At 34.4% G+C, this 19,061-nt stretch overlaps 1 protein-coding gene across 3 annotated transcripts; it reads left to right on the top strand.

Annotated features, from left to right (window-relative positions):
* The first annotated feature begins 821 nt into the window (after window positions 1-821).
* gprc5c (G protein-coupled receptor, class C, group 5, member C) lies at window positions 822-17,530 on the top strand. 3 transcript variants are annotated; one of them, XM_056469227.1, is made up of 5 exons: window positions 822-1,163; window positions 7,796-8,849; window positions 14,413-14,513; window positions 14,767-14,843; window positions 16,923-17,530. In XM_056469227.1, exons 2-4 carry the CDS (start codon window positions 7,808-7,810, stop codon window positions 14,824-14,826), a joined length of 1,203 nt encoding a protein of 400 aa, XP_056325202.1. In that variant the 5' UTR covers window positions 822-1,163; window positions 7,796-7,807; the 3' UTR covers window positions 14,827-14,843; window positions 16,923-17,530. The 3 variants fall into 3 exon arrangements, with proteins under 3 accessions (XP_056325202.1, XP_056325200.1, XP_056325199.1); XM_056469225.1 differs by having other exon boundaries at window positions 14,758-14,843; XM_056469224.1 differs by having other exon boundaries at window positions 832-1,163; window positions 14,724-14,843.
* The last annotated feature ends 1,531 nt before the right edge of the window (window positions 17,531-19,061 follow it).

Raw genomic sequence — 19,061 nt, 5'->3', positions numbered from 1 at the left:
TAAACAAACAATCAAAAGAAGGTTATGTGAAATTAGAAATAACAATCTGTGTTGAAGGCATTTGCCCCAACCCTCCTCCCCATCACTCTCTCTCTCTCTTCTCTGCTTTTAACCATTAAGACGTGAAAGAAATGCTATGATTACATAATAATTTACCACTAGGTGGAGTTGTATACACACTTTTAAAAACATAAATCCCACAGGATTAAGTTTTGAACCTGTTACCTTTCTGCTGTAAATGTAGAATGAAGTATTAGTATAGATTAGTAATATGGCCGAGGCACCGAGTCTTATGAGATTTATAACGCCATTGTAAATGAACAATCTTTGCAATGGAAAACTCAATTGGGGTATTATTATTGCCCCGAGTCGTTAAAAGTTTAGATAGTCTTTTCATGTCATTTCAGGCCAATACAGGAGCGAGGAAAAGAAGAAAACAAAGCCATTGTTCGGTTTACAGTACCCGCGTAGGCTGCTGTTTGGGAAGAGCAGTTATGCAGCGCATTGAGGCCTAAAATCACGACAGACAGACAGACAGACAGACAGATAGATAGATAGACAGACAGATAGATAGATAGATAGATAGATAGATAGATAGATAGATAGATAGATAGATAGATAGATAGATAGATAGATAGATAGATAGATAGATAGATATGTTTTGTAGAAAATAAACCTGATGTAAAAATGTCATTAATAGTTAGAAATTTCAAGAAAAGGCTTTCAGTTTCCAGAAAACTTACTCTACTACACCGTTAATAGCTCACTAGGTGCCACTACGACAGCCTTTTTTTCTTCCCTCGGTTTTTTTTTCCAGATGGTGGAACCAGGCGCGCTCCCGACAACTAAAGGGACGTAAAGGCTTGGTCGAGCGCGCGCGCAAGAGAAACTGAGAGTTTGAGTCACATCATTGGCGGCTGAAAGCTATCAAAACTCGCCAAGTGTTTGCCCTCGACTATCCTTGAGTTTTTTTGAAGGTTTGTTTGCCTGGAATACAAAGGGAACATTGTTGTTTCGGGGTTTAATACCTCAACTTAGCTCTCTGGCACATTTTGGCGTCGCGATGTCTTATTTATTTGCATGCACTTGCTGGAAAAGGTAAATCAATCGTATACCAAAGAGTACTAGAGAGTTTACACAGAATCTACGCCTGACTTCAAAAGGTGAGTGTATTTTGTTATTTTCCTGTGCATCTCTGTGATTGTGTAAACGGATTTTTGTGCACCATACAAACGTGTACGTTTGTACACAATAAAATGTTTTGGTTTTATGATGTATTGTTGTTTAGTTGTGCTTTATTGACATTATGTATTTTGGGCTTTAATCGAATTGATAAACTTAACATGAATATTGTTTTGGTTTGTTTGTAAATGCGTTAGTAAAAATGTCGATTATTTAGATATGTTGTAACATCTTCTGTTTTGAAAGTTTCTGCAAATATTACACTACAGTCTTTATAACGATAATAAGCTAAAATTCTCTCTTACCTTTTAAATAATCCCGTTATATTTGAGTAATAAAGATAATCTTTGTTCACCTGCTCAGGTGAGACGCCCAGTCGGTCACAAACAACGCCTGTATGTTCTGTTCTCTAATTGGTGCTTTGGAGCAAAATTCATGGTATGATTGGTCAAAACGATTGTATGTCAAAAATTAGTGCGTTTCGTAATTGCATGGATTTGGATGGATATAGCCTAGTTAAATGTATAAATTGGATTAAAAACTGTGTTAATTTCCCAGAATCGTTTTGGTATTTTATCCCACATAATATTTATAAAAAGATTGAAGGTCTCAAATTGTTGTTAAATTGTTTTTCTCCATTTAAACTCCCTATAAAACTCTAGAAATTTCATGAACAAGCTCTTTTGGCATGGAAATTATGTTTCGTTCACAATTTCACCCCGCACAAAGAGAAGCTGTGGAACAACGAATTCACCTTAGTAAATAATAAATAGATTTTTTTCTAAGAATTGACATGAAAAGGATATTAATTATCTTTGTGATTTACTTGGTCCACAAGGGAACTTCTATTCATATGGTGATTTTATGGTAAAATATAGTTTCCCTGTATTTATAAAGAATTTCATATTATGATTAAGGCCATGCCCAATGGCCTTGCTCATTTAATAAAATGCCACTTGTCATTTGAAGAGATTGTTGAAAAAGAACTAAAGTTTTTAGTTGAAGACAAAGGAATGTACGCCTTAAAATCTATTAATAAAAATATAAGAAATGCGTTTGTCAAAGAAAAGAATCACTCCGAGGGGAAAATTTCTTTGGAATTTTCTAATAGATAAAATTAATTGGAAAAAAGCTTGGCTCTTACCTTACAAATATTGTGTTCCCAACAAAGTTAAAGAATCACATTTAAAAGTGTTACACAATATCTACCCCACAAATAAGATTGTATCTATATTTGGTAATCCTAATACAAATTGTGTCTTTTGTAGCTCAAGTATTGAATATATTCAATATTGATAATATAATCATCTTTTTATCAAATGCCCACATGTTGAAGTGTTTGGGTCTGAGTTATCCATCTTTTTACATAAAAATGTAAGCTTAGCATAGATTTTTCCATGTGTGATTATAATTTGCTACTTTTCTCATGACAAACATAACAAAATGTATAGGCATTTTATTTATTTTAATGGGTAAATATTATATTCACAAATGTATGTTTTCTTCATTATTACCTAATTTGCAGAATTGTCTTTGTGACTTCAATTGTTTAGTTACTACATTCCAAAATGTTTATAGTAAAAGTGTGTAAAAACTGTGAAATTTCATAAGGCAAAATAAGCAAATAATTAGCAAAAGTGCATTTAATTTTGCAGAAATTCATAGTACTAATGAAAATATAGGCTAAGATGGTAAATATCAGGTCTCTCAGTATCTGTTACATTTTATAACATTATATAGATAGATAGATAGATAGATAGATAGATAGATAGATAGATAGATAGATAGATAGATAGATAGATAGATGCTTAGATAGATTGATATGTTTTGTAGAAAATAAACCCTTATGCAAAATAGACTTCTGTGTCATAAATAGTTAGAAATTTCTAGAAAATGCAAGCAATTTCCAGAAAACTTACTCTGCTACACAGTCAATAACTCACCAGGTGCCACTACGGTAGTGTCATCCAATGTTATGGTTATTAATATAACTGTATTGTTAAAACCAAATCAAAAAAGCCTAATGAAATGACAAAAATGCATTTAATTTAGCAGAAATTCATAGTACTAATGAAAATATAGGTTAAGTTGAAAAATGTAATGTCTCTTAGAATCTGTTACATTTTAAAATGCTATTTACCCTTCTATACTCGTCATCTATACCATGCAAATTACGTTAAAGAGAATCCTAACACTTATTGTTTCAGGTTTCATCCTTTTCAGTCAGGTTATACCTTATTCTATTTGCAATTAAAGTGCGAAAACAATATGTATTTTAAATGTTATTTTTTAAATGATATGATTAAGATAAACATATTATACTTTACACATTTAGAATATCATTAAAAGTGGGTGTTATTCGAAAACTTTCCGAGTTGTTACCACTTACTACTACCGTATACTACTTAAAATGATCAATTAAAATACAATCATAATACAATCAGTTGTTAATCATGTACTGATTAGATAATGCGTTGCCAAGTCCTACTGGGGTTTATTCACCCATTTTCCAGTTTACTGCCTTGTCTTATGACACAGTAAAAGATTATAGCTTTATATGTGAAGGAACTGACATTATTTCTTGTGGAATAAAGACCTGCACTTTTTTTTATCTAGTTTTGAATATCAGTTAATAGAAAACTTGTTGAATGTTTAATGAATTAGCATAATGGTAATATTAATGTTAGACTATAAGAAACTTAACATTCAAAACTTTAAACTTCTGTTTGAGAGAGTTTCAACCATCCAGCAGGTGAACAACTCCCAGACCTTGAATGTTGTGCTATATTTGTTTTTAGGGCACTGGTATTCATCAGATCAGCTACCTTTTATGCCTGTGCTAATGTTGTTACTTACAGTTTTTCCACTGCAAGGGTCAAACAAATACAAGTACAAGAAAGAACGACTGACTTCAGTAAAGCACAAACTGTACAACACAAACGGCTCCTGAAAGAGTACACTGAAACCTGAGGGAAAATATTGATTTCGAAATCAGATCAGCTGAATGTGATCAAATAGACACAACCTGTTAAAAAGGAACAGATTCATCAACGGTTTCAGTTCTGGTTGTGATGAGATTTTGTTTACATTCAATGGAATTTGTTTCAGTGTGATCAATCTTTACAATGGGAAAACATATGTTGGTGGTATTTGCCTTTATGCTCACGCTTTACAATCAGGTTCCATTAATTAATGTATGAACTAAAAATGAACAATGCTTGTATATCATTTAGTAAACTTAGTTCAACATTTATTAATGCATAATTAAAATCCAAAGATGTTGTTAGTAGGGCTGCACGATATTGGAAAAAGTGTGATTATTTTTTTAAAATTCTGCAATAAATATTGTGATATGAATACAATTTCACTAGATGAGTTGATTAAATGTTTGTAAAGAATCTATCATTTTAGATCGATTGGGAAGCTTCTATAGGGGAGTGCATAAAATATAATAAACAATCTACAATTATAGATAAATTAAATAAATAAAAATATGCAAATAAATAAACAGTGTTTTACTAAATGTATTCAGTTATGCAGTAATTGAATCATCAAATGTAAAATAATACTGCTTAATCCTCGTTTTATAAACAATTCATTAAATTCAATTCATTTTAAAAGCCTTATTCATTAAAATAAATTGTTATTAATTTTTCAGAGTTACAAACGGTACATTTTCTTATGCCTGAATGCTTTTAAAACCCTCACACAGTCACAAGGCTCAAAAACACTTGCAAAGTTATCAATTATAATCCAGACTTGCGTATACTTGCGATGTGACTATTGTGAATGATCATATTGCAATATTGACGCTGAAGCGATATATTTTGCAGCCCTAGTGGTAAGCATTAGTAGTGCACTGTGGGAACTAGCAAAATTTACTTTATTTCCATTAACTAATGTTAGCAAGGATGAATAATACATACTGTAACAAATATATTGTTCATTGTTTATGCTAGTAAATACATTAACTACTGTAACATTAACTCATGGAACCTTATTCTAAAGTGTTACCGTATGTACCTTTCTTACAAACAAGGCTAGTGAGATATGGCAAATTAAGCTATAAAGACATTTAGAGGATTTGTGCTTTATTTTGTACTAAGTTTTTAGATTTAACCACATTGTAACCCTTTTTTCCTTATCCAATGAAAATCTAATAATTTTTATTTAAGTAAAAACATTTTAGGGCCCATTTTATTCTGGATACAGTCAATGGTAATAGAAGAATACCTTGTAATGCATTTGAAACCTGAAAATGTGAACTGAATGTGCAGAAGTAAATGAATCTTTACTATGTGGTTAATTTTTAAAGGTTTTGAAAATACAACTAAGCCAGTCAGTCATATTTTTTAAAAGAGTGATTAATGAATAACGGGCAGATCTTGCTGAGCTCCAAGTGAAGGAATTTCTCCTATCAATGATTAATGTGTTAACGTTCCCCTAAAGTGCCTTAAAACGTGTAGCTTTATTTAATGTGTTTATGTAAATTTTACTGAAACAGCAGAGTAGGACATCTCAAGCAGTTCATCTCCTTTTTTAAAACACCATTAACATTTTTTTTAACATCTTAGCTTGGATAGTGCCTTTAAATATCTAAAGCCACACATGACCTTGTAAAATTAAAACTAGGTTATAAAAACATTCGCAATGTATTTTCAGACTAAGCCATACCTGTCAACACTCTTGTTTTTTCCGGGAGTCCCGAAAACAAAAAACTCCCGTAATTTCAAATAAACCTCATTGGTTCTCATACATCAAGCAAGCTTGTTTGAGCTGAAATAATTGAATCGGCATCACTGATCAATGTTTATATGTGAATAAATGCATAGATTAAATCTGATCATTATATAAGGGCTGGGCGTTTAATCGAAAAGTAATCAAAATCGACATTCATAACCTAAAATTGATCACATTTTTCTAGGTCAAATTTTTTCTTCACCCCATGACCTCGCTCTGTTAAGACGGATTTATACTTCTGTGTTGAGTGCACGCATATGGTCCAGCACAGCCTTCATGCGGTCGCATCCTTTAAAAAAAAGTAACTGCACGTCGCAACAATGCATAGTGCAGGCTTTGTGATTGGTCAGTTTAATATCGTGATAAGCATGGGCGGCGCGAATTAATTTCAGTTGTTCAATGTTGATGTTCAATAAATAGTCATAGACAGTATAGTGTGTGTTTCCTTCTATTATTTTAAAATCAAGTAATGTATCCTTCGGTAAAAAATCTCTTACTGGTAATATGTGAACATATTTACTGTATAAAACTTGTCAGTGAACTAAAAAATATAATCAGTGGGCAAAAAAACAAGTAAAATAATCATTCATTAATCATAATTGAGCTGAAATGTTCAATTAATCGAGATTTTGGTTTTAGGCCAAATCGCCCAGCCTTATCATTATATATAACAGTAGTGGCTCATCAGAAGACTAACTGTTCAGTTCATTGAGTTTAGTTTGAACAGAATTTGAGTGGAGGGATGGATATCTTATATTTGCTTGCAAATATTTTTGCGTTTAAAGATGAACATAAGTCATACATGTTTAGAACGACATGTTAATAAGTTTCTGTCATTTAGTGAAAAGTCAAAAGTCAAGTTTTTTTTCCCTCTCCGCTGTCGCCACTGGCTTGCATGGTTCGGGATCTATAGAGCTGCGCATCGTTGGATTTGCTCTTCAGTGTTTGGACTCTCAGTAGTGATTTTTAAACCACACTGAACTGAGCTAAACTGAACTGAACTTAAACACTACAAACTGAACTACACTGTTCCTATTTACTGTGACCCTTTATGTGAAGCTGCTTTGACACAATCTACATTGTATAAGCGCTATACAAATAAAGGTGAATTGAATTGAATTGAATTGTCATGAATGCTCTCAGGATTTAGTATTTAAGTTGTGTAGAACAAATCCTTTAAAGTATTTTAATAATTATTTTTAATCATACAATTTTTTTTTTTCTAAAAAAGCAGAAATATATGTATGCAAGTGAAAACCTGAAATGTACAGTAGTTCATAAATCTAAGTACAGCTAGAAAATACTGTAGGTCATATATTCTAGCATTCAAAAATGTAAGGTCAGTAGAATCGAAAAATACTGTATGTAATAATGTGAAATAATATTTAAAAAAGAGTATTATGATTGCTGAAAATCACAAATTAATACACCAGTGTTCATCGTCTCATGAAGCACTTATATATTATAATCAGTCAAAGCCAGTTGTGCTACATAATATTTTTGTAAAAAGTGATATTACACTTTGTTTAATAGAAATACAGTTATCAGTAAATAATATTAACTTACCTCAAACGTTTGAGTGGTTGTGTAACTTAAAGTTATATAATCTTTTATATAAATGATATAATTTATGCCTATACATAAATGCCTGAGACCACACCTTTAAAGAGAGATAGCCTAATAGCCAGGATGGGCCACTCTTGTAGAGCATGAGGAATGACGTTTTAATAGCTGTGTGATATTGCTGCTGTTTTGATGTTGTTGTCACTCCCATCGAGGGTGTGTAAAGGGAGTTTTTTCACTCAATGTCACTCAGTATCTTCTTGTAACTCTTAACCTGCATGCTCATACTTGCTCTCCTCTCTGATCTTAGGTGCTGGCAACCATGGATCACTTCACCTCCATATCCCACCGTTTCCATCTGCTCTTTATTGCGTTATGTATCCTGCCTGGATCTCTAGCCCAAACCTCAATCCCCAGAGGTTGTGGAACCAACATGGACTCCTTGTATTTTAACTTATGTGACCTCAGTGCAGTCTGGGGTGTAGTAGTCGAGGCGTTTGCGGCTGCGGGATTGGTGGCCACTTTGATTCTTCTGATCGTCCTGCTGGCCAGCCTTCCCTTTATCAACAGCAACAATTGGCGCAGTTCGTTTGGACTTCACACCATTTTTCTGATCTTCACATTTGGCCTGTTCGCCCTCACATTCGCCTTCATTGTTGGGAAGAACTTCGCCACTTGTGCGTCACGTCGCTTTTTGTTTGGGGTTTTGTTCGCCGGATGCTTCTCCTGCCTTCTTATGCAAGCCGTGAGGTTGAACATATTAGCCAGGAGGAACTCGGGGCCTAGAGGCTGGGTTTGGTGTTTGGGCGCTCTAGGACTCTGGCTGGTAGAAGTGGTCATCAACACTGAATGGCTAATCATTACGATTGTACGATACCCAGTTAACATAACCGGAACCGTTGCTCCAGCATTAGCCATTCCCTGTAACATCGCCAACCAGGATTTTGTTATGGCGCTAATATACATCTTAAACTTACTGTTAGCAGTTGTAGTAGCATCCGTACCCATAATGGCAGGTAAGCACAAGCATTGGCGCAAAGATGGAGCCCTCATTTTGGTCACAGGACTGCTTTCTGTGGGCATCTGGGTGGCATGGATTGTCATGTATGTGTACGGGAATGCAAAATATGGTGGACCGACGTGGGACGATCCTACATTGGCGATAGCGTTGGTGTCAAACGCATGGGTTTTTCTGCTGCTCCACACGGTGCCGGCGGTGTGTAGCCTGAGTGAGGAAGGGGAGGATGAACCTGTTGCAGAAGACATGTACCCTAGCAGAGGGTACGAGAACATGCTGAAGGAGCAAAGCGCACAGAATATATTTATGGAGAATAAAGCTTTCTCCATGGATGAGCCAAACGCAGGTACAGTAAATGGAAGCTTCTTTACTTTGTATTTGTAGGTTTCTTATCATAACTTTACAAGCTAGTTCTAATTGGGGATCCATAATATAGCATTGACCATATCTTTATCAGGAAATATTAATGTGTTTTTTATCAGCGTAGGTGTGATTAGGCGATATCGGAACCAAGTATTTTAATACAAAAGCTTTTATGCCAAGTACTAAACAGTAGCTACAATGCTTTTATTTAGGTGTCTGTGGTTTTTTCCAATGTTTACACCTCCTAAAATCTTAGCACATTACTGGCACTACTTTCAAGTGTTTATTTATAAGCAGTTTCTCACCCTCATCAATACTGCATTATTATAAATGTTAAAATATATTAAATAATGCTAACATAAGCTCTATTTTGGTGCTTAAAAACATTTTTGCAGTATCAGTGTGCAAAAAAGTTGAGCTGCTTTATATTTTCGTCAAAACTGTGATAACTTTTTGTCAAAATAACTATATAAATAATAAATATATTAAGTAATATTATAAATAATATTTATTTGGAGTTGATTTTTTTTTTACTATTTAAGTTTGTACTGTCACTTTAAAGCGCCATATTGCTTATTTGTTAATTAAATAATTCATTTCTTTAAAAAGAAATTTATATATATGTATATATAAATATAAAGGGCACGTTGGCTTAGTGGTTAGCACTGTTGCCTCACAGCAGGACGGTCGCTGGTTCGAGTCCCAGTTGGATCAGTTGGCATTTCTGTGTGGAGTTTGCATGTTCTCCCCTGTTTGCGTGGGTTTTCCTCCGGGTGCTCCGGTGTCCCCCACAGTCCAAAGACATGCGCTCTAGGTGAATTGAATAAACTAAATTGGTCGTAGTGTGTATGGATGTTTCCCAGTACTGAGTTGCAGATGGAAGAGCATCCGCCGTGTAAAACAGATGCTTGATAAGTTGCCGGTTCATTCCACTGTGGTGAGCCCTGATGAATAAAGGGACTAAGCAGAAGGAAAATGATTGAATGTTTTATAACAGTCCAGTTTGGTGCTTAAAAAGATTTTTTTTTATCTGTGCAAATAAGTTGCGCTGCTTTATATTTTTGACAAACTGTGATAGCCTTTTGTTGAAATAACTAAATAAATAATACATTTATTAAATAATAATATAAATAATATTTATTTGGAGTTATTTTTTTTTACTATTTAAGTTTGTACTGTCTCTTTAAATCACCTTAATGCTTGTTCCCTAACTAAATGATTCATTTCGGTGGTACGGTGGGTCAGTGGTTAGCACTGTCACCTCACAGCAGGAAGGTTGCTGGTCAGCTGCGTCAGTTGGTAATTCTGTGTGGAGTTTGCATTTTCTCCTCGTGTTTGCGTGGGTTTCCTTTGGGTGCTCCGGTTTCCCCCACATTCCAAAGACATGCTGTATAGGTGAACTGAATAAACTAAATTGGCCGTAGTGTATGTGTGGATGTGAGGGTGTATAGGTGTTTCCCAGTACTGGGTTGCAGCTGAAAGAGCATCCGCTGTGTAAAACATATGCTGGATAAGTTGGCGGTTCTTTCCGCTGTGAAAGGATTACCCCTGGTGAATAAAGGGACTAAGCTGAAGGAAAATTAATCAATGAATGAATGAATGTTTTCTAACAGTCCAGTTTGGTGCTTAAAAGCATTTTTGTATTATCAGTGTGCAAATAAGTTGCTCTGCTTTATATTTTCGTCAAAACTGATACTGAAATTTGTTAAAATAACTGAATAAATATATTAAATAATAATTAAAATAATATTTATTTTAAGTAGATTTTTTTTACCATTTAATTGTGTACTATCATTTTAAGTCACCTTAATGCTTATTTGCTAACTAAATGATTCATTTCGGCGACACCGTGATCTCCCCGTGTTCGCGTGGGTTTCCTCTGGGTGCTCGGGTTTCCCCCACAGTCCAAAGACGTGTTACAGGTGAATTGAATAAACTAAATTGGCCGTAGTGTGAATGTGAGAGCGTATGGGTATTTTCCCAGTACTGGGCATCCGCTGTGTAGAACATATGCTGGATAGGTTGGCGGTTCATTCCACTGTGGCGACCCCTGATAAATAAGAAATTCATAAATTAATGAATGATTAATTTCTTTAAAATGATAATAATATTAATCATTATTATTATCATTATCATTATTATTATTATTATTATTATTACAATAATTAATTATAATAGCTTTAACTTACTTTAACCTTTGAAAAATTGTGTAATAAAATTTGGTAACATGACAGTCTCTGAAATCAGGCCTAAAATGTGTCTGATTTCACATAAATTTCATAAATTTCGTTTGTTGACTTCATCACTGGGTTCACTGTTAATGGACACACGCATCATTAAAAATAATTACAGTTTTGATTAATAGATTCTCAGAACTTTGAGTTTGTCAACAACTCCATTCAGTGAAGCCAAATTAAACTAGTAGTGCCAGTTATAATCCAGAAATCAAATATGTCAACAAATCAAATATGTGTGTGTCAACATAACTGAAGGGAGAATGAACGTGTGTGACTTTGAGAGAGGACAAAGCTGCTGAACATACTGGAAAAGGGCTGCATTTCACTGATAATTGCTGCTTACACCTCTGAATTTGATACAGTATGCTGATGTTTGAATCCACTCGCACTAATATCTGATCGCACAGTTCACCCTCCTCTTTATCCTCACCCTGTCTACGTCTCTCACTCTCTTTGTATTTGCACCTGCTTGTTTCCTCCAGCCAAACATGCAAATATCCTTTCTGCCTTTTGATGTCCATGAATTTGACATAAAAACATGAGTTTCTATGCATTTGTGCATTCAGAACTTCATTTCAAGTGCGCCAAACCCTTCTATTCTGAATCAACAATATCCAACTGTGTTTGCTCAACCAACTGACTCACAATACAGTTACACATATTCAATCATCTGTCAGTAGCAATGCAGCCATATATATAACATTTCCCCATGTCCGTCAATATTTGCATAGCAATTGTGGTTTTGCGATGTGGAAGGAATGCATCTGGTTGCTTTGAAAGTACAGAAGTCATATCGAGCTAGTAAATGAACACCCGGAGGCGAATGGACAACCTCTCCCACCATGGCATGAGTCAATAGGTGCACATACTGCTCGTATCAGTCTCTTTAGAGACCCTGAAGTGTGTGTGTTTGCATTAGCAGGTCTCCACAGAGACTGAGGCGTGGCAATGGTGTCATCAGTGTTGCACAGAGCAGGAGGACATTTCTGACCCGCTGCGTCAGTCTAGCCTTATCAAAGCACTGTGTGTCAAAGGCCTTATGAATGCACCTATCAGGGCTGTTAGATAACTGGAGATGTTTGTTGAGAGATTATGACTAAATAAAGTTAGATATCTAGTTACTTGGAAACATCGTTTGTTGCTGTCGTTCAATACAAGTGAATAAAATATCTCATTCTATCTCTAGCACAGTCAAGCAATCTCTTGGTCTATCTGTCATTGTAGGCTGTCTAATATTGGTTAGAAACATTGTATAAATACTTGATACGCAACTCATAGTCTTCAACTACAATTTTACAATACATTTTTTCTCATTTTTTATGTGATTATAAATGAAAGTGTCGATTTATTACACTGTAAAAAGTGATTAGTTAGTTTAAAAGGTAAAAAAGAAAATGAGTAAACCTGTTGCCTTAAAAGCGACAAGTTGACTTCACTTAAATAAAGTGAGTAAATTATTTGCCAATATCATATTTCCTTCAAATTATTAATTAAATAAACTACAAGTCTAATTATTAAAATTAAGGTATGACTTTTTTTTCGACTAATCAAAACACTAATCGCTTTTTACAATTCTTGCATTTCTTTATAAAACAATTGAAATATTTTCCGTTCTAAATAACAAAACAAAATAAAAATGTGCAGACAAATCCCTAAACAAATTAAATAAAATAGTTATTCAAATAAAAGATATAATTCAATGTTTGAAACAAATAAATACATACATATTGATTGTCTAACAGCTCAGTCAACATTTGTCACGCATTTTCATCGACTTTAAATTGTTTATATATTTTCTTTGGTTTTGAACCAAATTGTAGTGTATCAGTGCAACAGAGGCTCATTGTGAAAACGTACCCCCGTATACATTTCTGGAGAGCGTGAATAAAGTAGCCAGTGCTATGGATGGCTGCATTTTAATTTAAAATGAACACTACGGGGTGGTATAATGCCGCACGTGGCTTCTGTTCCTTCTTGCACTAGCAGCTGACTCCTTAATTCTGTATGGACGGCTTTTTCACTGTTGCCAGTTTGCCCAGTAGCTCGCGATTGTATGATGGCGGACTTGGCGCAGAGGGGGGTTGACCGCGATGCTGTTTCGAATCTGGCAAAGAACGGTTCCTGAAAGCAGGTAAAGCAAAAACAAAAGTCAAAAACTAAAATAAACAAGTTAATAACAGGGTGAGAATGTGGTCAAATCTGAAAAAGTGGTAAAAATCAGGTGACCACGAGGGCTTTTCTTTTTCTGGATTGCCTTTGAAAACACTCTGTTGGGTTTAGGGAAGGGGCTGGCTGGGGTTATCGGTCGGTCAGTCAGTCAGTCAGTCGACAGCGGTGGGTTAAAACAAGAACAGCAGGTTCGTATGGCACTCGCAAGAGAAATTTGAGATCTGAAAATGCATATACAGCAGCCTCTGGTGCATTCGCGAAAACAATACTCCGAAATAAAACTCCTGGTACATATTTCTGGCTCTTCAGAAAAGTTTATAGGAGTACAAATAAATGAGACTGGGTTGGTATCATTGCATCCGCTGAGTAAAAATATGGAGTAATTAGTGTCACTTAGTAAATGCATGTTACTCATACTGGTGTGTTTCAACTGCAGAATGAATAGCCATGTTTTTATGAATACTTTGTTTAAAAGAACACAATTTTTGTTAAAAAAAACATTATTAATTACACTGAAAAAAGGATGTCTGCAAAACTGTTGCAAACTATTTATTTGTGTTGAATTTAAACAAACAATTTAAATTTAATAATGTTCAACTTAATTTGTTTGTTTAAATTCAGCCCAAATAAATTGTTTACAACCCCTTAACGTAAAAAAAAATTGAGTAAATCCAAGGAATCATCTTTGAATAATTTTTTTTTTCAGTGTAGTAATTGAAACCTTTCTTCACCGAGCTGAGTTTTTCTGTTGTAATCAATTGAAGCACCCAGTTGAAAATAATGCCATTAACGTAGAGATGTGTTGAGTGTGCTTTTTATGTGAAGGTCTTTGAGTTTAACGGTTTTAAAATCTTAGACAGTTTGAATAGCGTTTTTGAGCATTTTGGTACAACACTAATGTTTTCAGCTGAGCAAAAAAAACTTTGACACACGCCCTTACTGCGCTTGAATTTTTAAAATGGTATTATATATTTTTGTAAAATTAGCTAAACATAGTTTGATTTCAACATAAGCCATAGCTAAATCTATACTGTGATTCATAGAACAATTGGTCATCTACAGCAATTTTTTTTTTTTTTTGTCTTCAGAACTATAAAGTCTAACCATCTAATATTTCTCTTCTAACTTCTGTTTTCTCAGGTAACAAGCCCGTGTCTCCATACAACGGCTATAACGGCCAGCTCCGCAGTTGTGTTTACCAGCCGACAGAACTGGCCATCATCACAAAAGGAACGGGAAATGTAAGTGCGAGTATTTTACTACTGATTTGATTATCCATACATATAACCACCGAGTCTTGTGGTGGATGCCCACAACAAAAACATACAACAGAGAGCTACACATTCACAAAATAAACAAATTTACATATATGTCCGTTGCTGAAGACCTGAATGTTCTCATACACTTGTGTTCACCTGTCATATCTATTTGGACTGTGTTTTCGACTATAGCAGTTGGAATCATATGACAATGTAATTCCTCGAGCGTCCACAGGCACTCCACCCCGAGCCCAGACCGGCAGCACCAGCCCCACAACACAACTTGAAGAAATGAGAAAAATATATTCAAATGTATGTGGGGAGCATTGTTTTTTCCTTTTGGGTGTCTCCGGTTTGTTGCCATTTCTCTTTCATCTGTCTTCCTCCTTTTTTAGCATGCATGGTACTGATTTACTGACATTTTAATTGGTCTGTTCTCCTTTTGGTCTGGTGTTTGGGTGATGATGAGTAAATAAAAATAAGGATTAATAGTATTATTATTTACCCCTTGTTTGGCATACCTTTTAAAGGTCCCATCAAATTAAAATAAAGCTTTTTTTAGATGTTAGTATCAGTATTATTCTTTTTTAGGATAGCTGGTGTGCTCCAAATCAGTGATAATTTGCATTTAGAAGAATCATTCACTGGTTACTTTATTAGGTACGCCATCCTAGTACTGGGTTACTGCCTTAATCCTTCATGGCATGGAATGATGGATGATAGCATCACGCAGTTGCTGCAGATTTGTCAGCTACACAATGTTGTTGATGCCAATTTCTGACCCTACCATCCGAATGTCGCAGCAGAAATGGAGACTCAGACCAGGCAACATTTTTCCAATCTTCAATTGTTTAATTTTGTTGAGCCTGTGTGAATTGTAGTCTCAGTTTCCTGTTCTTAGCTGACAGGAGTGGCTCCCGGTGTGGTCTTCTGCTGCTGTAGCTCATCTGCCTCAAGGTTGGACGTGTTGTGCGTTCAGAGATGCTCTTCTGCAGACCTCGGTTGTAACGAGTGGTTATTTGAGTTACTGTTGCCTTTCTATAAGCTGGAATCAGTCTGGCCACTCTCCTCTGACCTTTGGCATCAACAAGGCATCTGCGATATCTCACTGGATATTTTTTCTTTTTCCGACCATTCTCTGAAAACCGCAGAGATGGTTGTGCGTGAAAATCACAGTAGATCAGCAGTTTCTGAAATACTCAAACCAGCCCGTCTGGCACCAACAACCATACCACGATGCTCGGTTTGAACTGCAGCAGATCGTCTTGACCATGTCTGCATGCCTTGATTTGCTGTTTAAGCTGAATATTAGTATCTTGCAAAATAACTAGAAAAATATTGTGTTGTGCTGTCACGTAATTATAAATTATTAACTGTTAGAAATTAGTAATTAAAACTATTAGTTGAAAAATGATCACCGTTAAACAGCTCTTGGGAAATGTTTGAATAAGAATTACAATTGGACAGGAAGGCTTATCATATTGTCTTCAACTATGTGTACATGCATATATAAGCAATTGCAGGAAAAACCTCAGAGCTGTGAGATGAAAAGTCAAAGCAATTATTTTATTTCATATTTTGTCCAGTGTCAGTCTTTTCCTTTTTAATCTTCAATCTTAAACTTTTAATCTACAGATAAATGTATGTTACAAAATTTGACATTATTTTACAATGAAAAATACTCTCATAATCACCCAAACAAAACCTCCCTCAGCTTTTCTCCTGGTGAAGAAACCCGAATCTGTCCTTGAGCTTCTGAATTCTTCCATTTCTGGGTCTTACGGAGCTTCTCACTTGATTACACTCATCTATTGGGAAATGTTCTCCCTCTTTTCATTGGCATTCATTCTTTCAAGATCTGCTTTCATTCCTAGAGTGCACTTTGGTGACGTTGTAACCTTCTGTCTGGGATGATGGAATTTAAAGGCCGTTTTGATTTTTGTGTGTTGTTAATTATAATTACTTTCATTTCTTTTGTAAGGTATGAGGGGTTGGATGAAGAAATCTAATAAACTAAACTGTATGTTTTCTGTCTTTTTCTTTGGAAACAAACTCAAATATAACTCCAATTCTTTTCACTTCTTTCATGTTAGATCAGTCTATCATCCATCTAATCATTATTATTATTAATACTTATTTCATCTTTCTGTTCAATAATCACAGACATTTTTATATGCATATCAGTTTTATTATGATATATTATCACTGTTATGATATACTGTTAGTATGAATGAGTGGATCGTAACTGTTAAGATGTTTTATATTTATTTCTATTTCCTTGATTCATATTTTTTTGCGTAATATTAACATATCCAAATATAAATGAACAATTTTTCTAATATTTCCCGATGATTGATTCTGTCTAACATTTCCCCTTGTTTTTCGCTGCAGGGAAATTTCAACAGGAGACCCCAGTGATCAACTCACGACAGGTGTTATTTTTCCTGCTGTTTCTGAATTAATTATTTTGTTTTTCCATTGATGTGGTCAACTGGACAGACCAACTTGAACTCGGAGGAACTCTGAGCAACATTTATTTGGTTTGCTTCACCAAAAGACAACATGATCAGTTACTGTACGTGATATTGTACAGTACCGGGTTGTTTGTGCATGGGACACATAAAAAAAAAAAGATTAGTTGTACCCGTGATTGTATAGACTACTGCAATGCTACCAGCTGTGTTTACTAAAGAAAGCACAGGTCAGCAAAGAACTGTAAAATAAAGGTGTGCTGGATTTCTGTCACTATAATGACTTTTCAAATGCTGCTTCTACCACTCTTCATGTAGGTGGCAACACCGTACATACTGTATGCATAAGCCTTAATTTACATATAATATATTAATATTGTTTGTTTATTTTGTTGCAGCAACAAGATTGATTATTTCATCATTTTACAAACTTTATGTATTTATTGACAGTGCATTAAACTGAATAACGTTTCAGATTAAATGCATATGTTCTGGTTAGTGATGTACACTGTAAAAATGCTCCACACGATTTATGTCCCAACACAAATCGATTAAGTTAACGTATCAAATTGAAGTGGATTGAACATAAAACAATGAAGTTGTCACAAAAAAAGGTCAAGAATTGTGTCGTTTCGGTTCATTTTAATTAAGTAGTTTTATCAAGCACACTCTAAAAGATATCTGTTAATGAACAGTTTCTGTATCTGTTAATTAAGTGTTTTCTCTTTATTTGTGGCTGTAAATTGCATTATGGGATGTCGATCTCTTCTCTGTTGAATTTTGATGTTAAATTTAGCTCTACAGTTTAACAAAGTGACTTTTATTTGACATTTTAGTAGTTTAAAATAATATATTGTAAAAAAAAATAATAATATAGAGAGAAATAAGTCTGTAGATAACAGTAAATGTTAATTACAAGGGTTTTGTAGCGTAATATATACACACACGCACACACACAGACAATATATCACTTTAAACTACAAAAAATCCTAACAAAAGTCACTTTTTTTTTACTTTCAAGGTTAAAAGTTGTTGGAAGAAAGATCAAGCTCCTATAATGCAGTTTAAAAGCATAAATAAACAGGGCAAAATAAAAACATGAATCACAAAATACAGAAAACTGCTAATTTACGGATATTTTTTACTGAAAATCTCCTTTTGAGCGTACATATCAACGTTTGAAAATTAAATTAAATGGGAAGTTTAGTTGGACTGTGAAGCTCTTCGTGTGTATATGACCTCTTCACCGGGACATCATCGGGAATGGTTCCCAAAGGGAAATTCGCTGAGTGGAAAATTCCCTTCAACCGTAACCAGTGATGGCATTTACATAGACAGTGATGATAAGCTCTTAACAAGCCTGAGCCACAGGACGAAGGGTTGTACATTGTGGTTTTTACGTCAATGCGTTTTTATTGTAACTGTATTAAGGCCCATTCGCACCAAGTGTGGTAACTGTAAAGGTATATGAGTATAAACAAAATATTTAATTGGAGATATTGAGGCAAAAATACCCTTGCATGAGTTTTGTTTCATTTTTTTTATGTTAGATTTTATGATATTTATATCAATATCACAGTGTTTTTATTCCTCCTGAATAGCACAAGTGCAAATATTATATTTATTATACAACATATTAAGCTATTACTGTTATATTTAAAAACGTATCATTTGATTTAGTAAATTTTCACCAACAAAAATATGAACCACAGGATTGAGTCTTCAATTAAAACACACAGCAGTGATTTCATTTAAATCCACATTGTTTAATTAATTGAGTAAACCAAATAAATAAAGCGAGTAATCTACTTCTTTCTTGAATGAATCAGTTGTTTGAATGAATACACTGAATTAATGTTTCAGTGATGTAAATTACTCCTCCAACCTGTTTACTATTCATAAATAGAACATTTCCATATTATCTTTCAGGTTGTTTAAGATGTTAGTAAAAAAAAGCTGTAACGTTCTGGGGTGGTTAATTTCTGGTTATGAAAAATAGCCTACAGAGAATGTTTCCAGTAGGTTTTTTTCCATAAAAAAAATCCTATCAATAAAAAAG

Source organism: Danio aesculapii, chromosome 12 (assembly GCF_903798145.1).
Source record: "Danio aesculapii chromosome 12, fDanAes4.1, whole genome shotgun sequence".
Taxonomy (NCBI): Eukaryota; Metazoa; Chordata; class Actinopteri; order Cypriniformes; family Danionidae; genus Danio; species Danio aesculapii.
Note: the sequence above shows the minus strand (reverse complement) of the source record. Positions and strands in the feature narration are given on the sequence as shown.

Bases quoted from the DNA above. Each gene is read 5' to 3' on its own strand.
- gprc5c (XM_056469224.1), top strand. From the start codon at position 7,808: ATGGATCACTTCACCTCCATATCCCACCGTTTCCATCTGCTCTTTATT. The intron at 8,850-14,412 runs GTACAGTAAATG...CTGTTTTCTCAG, and splicing joins CATGGATGAGCCAAACGCAG to GTAACAAGCCCGTGTCTCCA. The intron at 14,844-16,922 runs GTATGTGGGGAG...TTTTCGCTGCAG, and splicing joins TGAGAAAAATATATTCAAAT to GGAAATTTCAACAGGAGACC.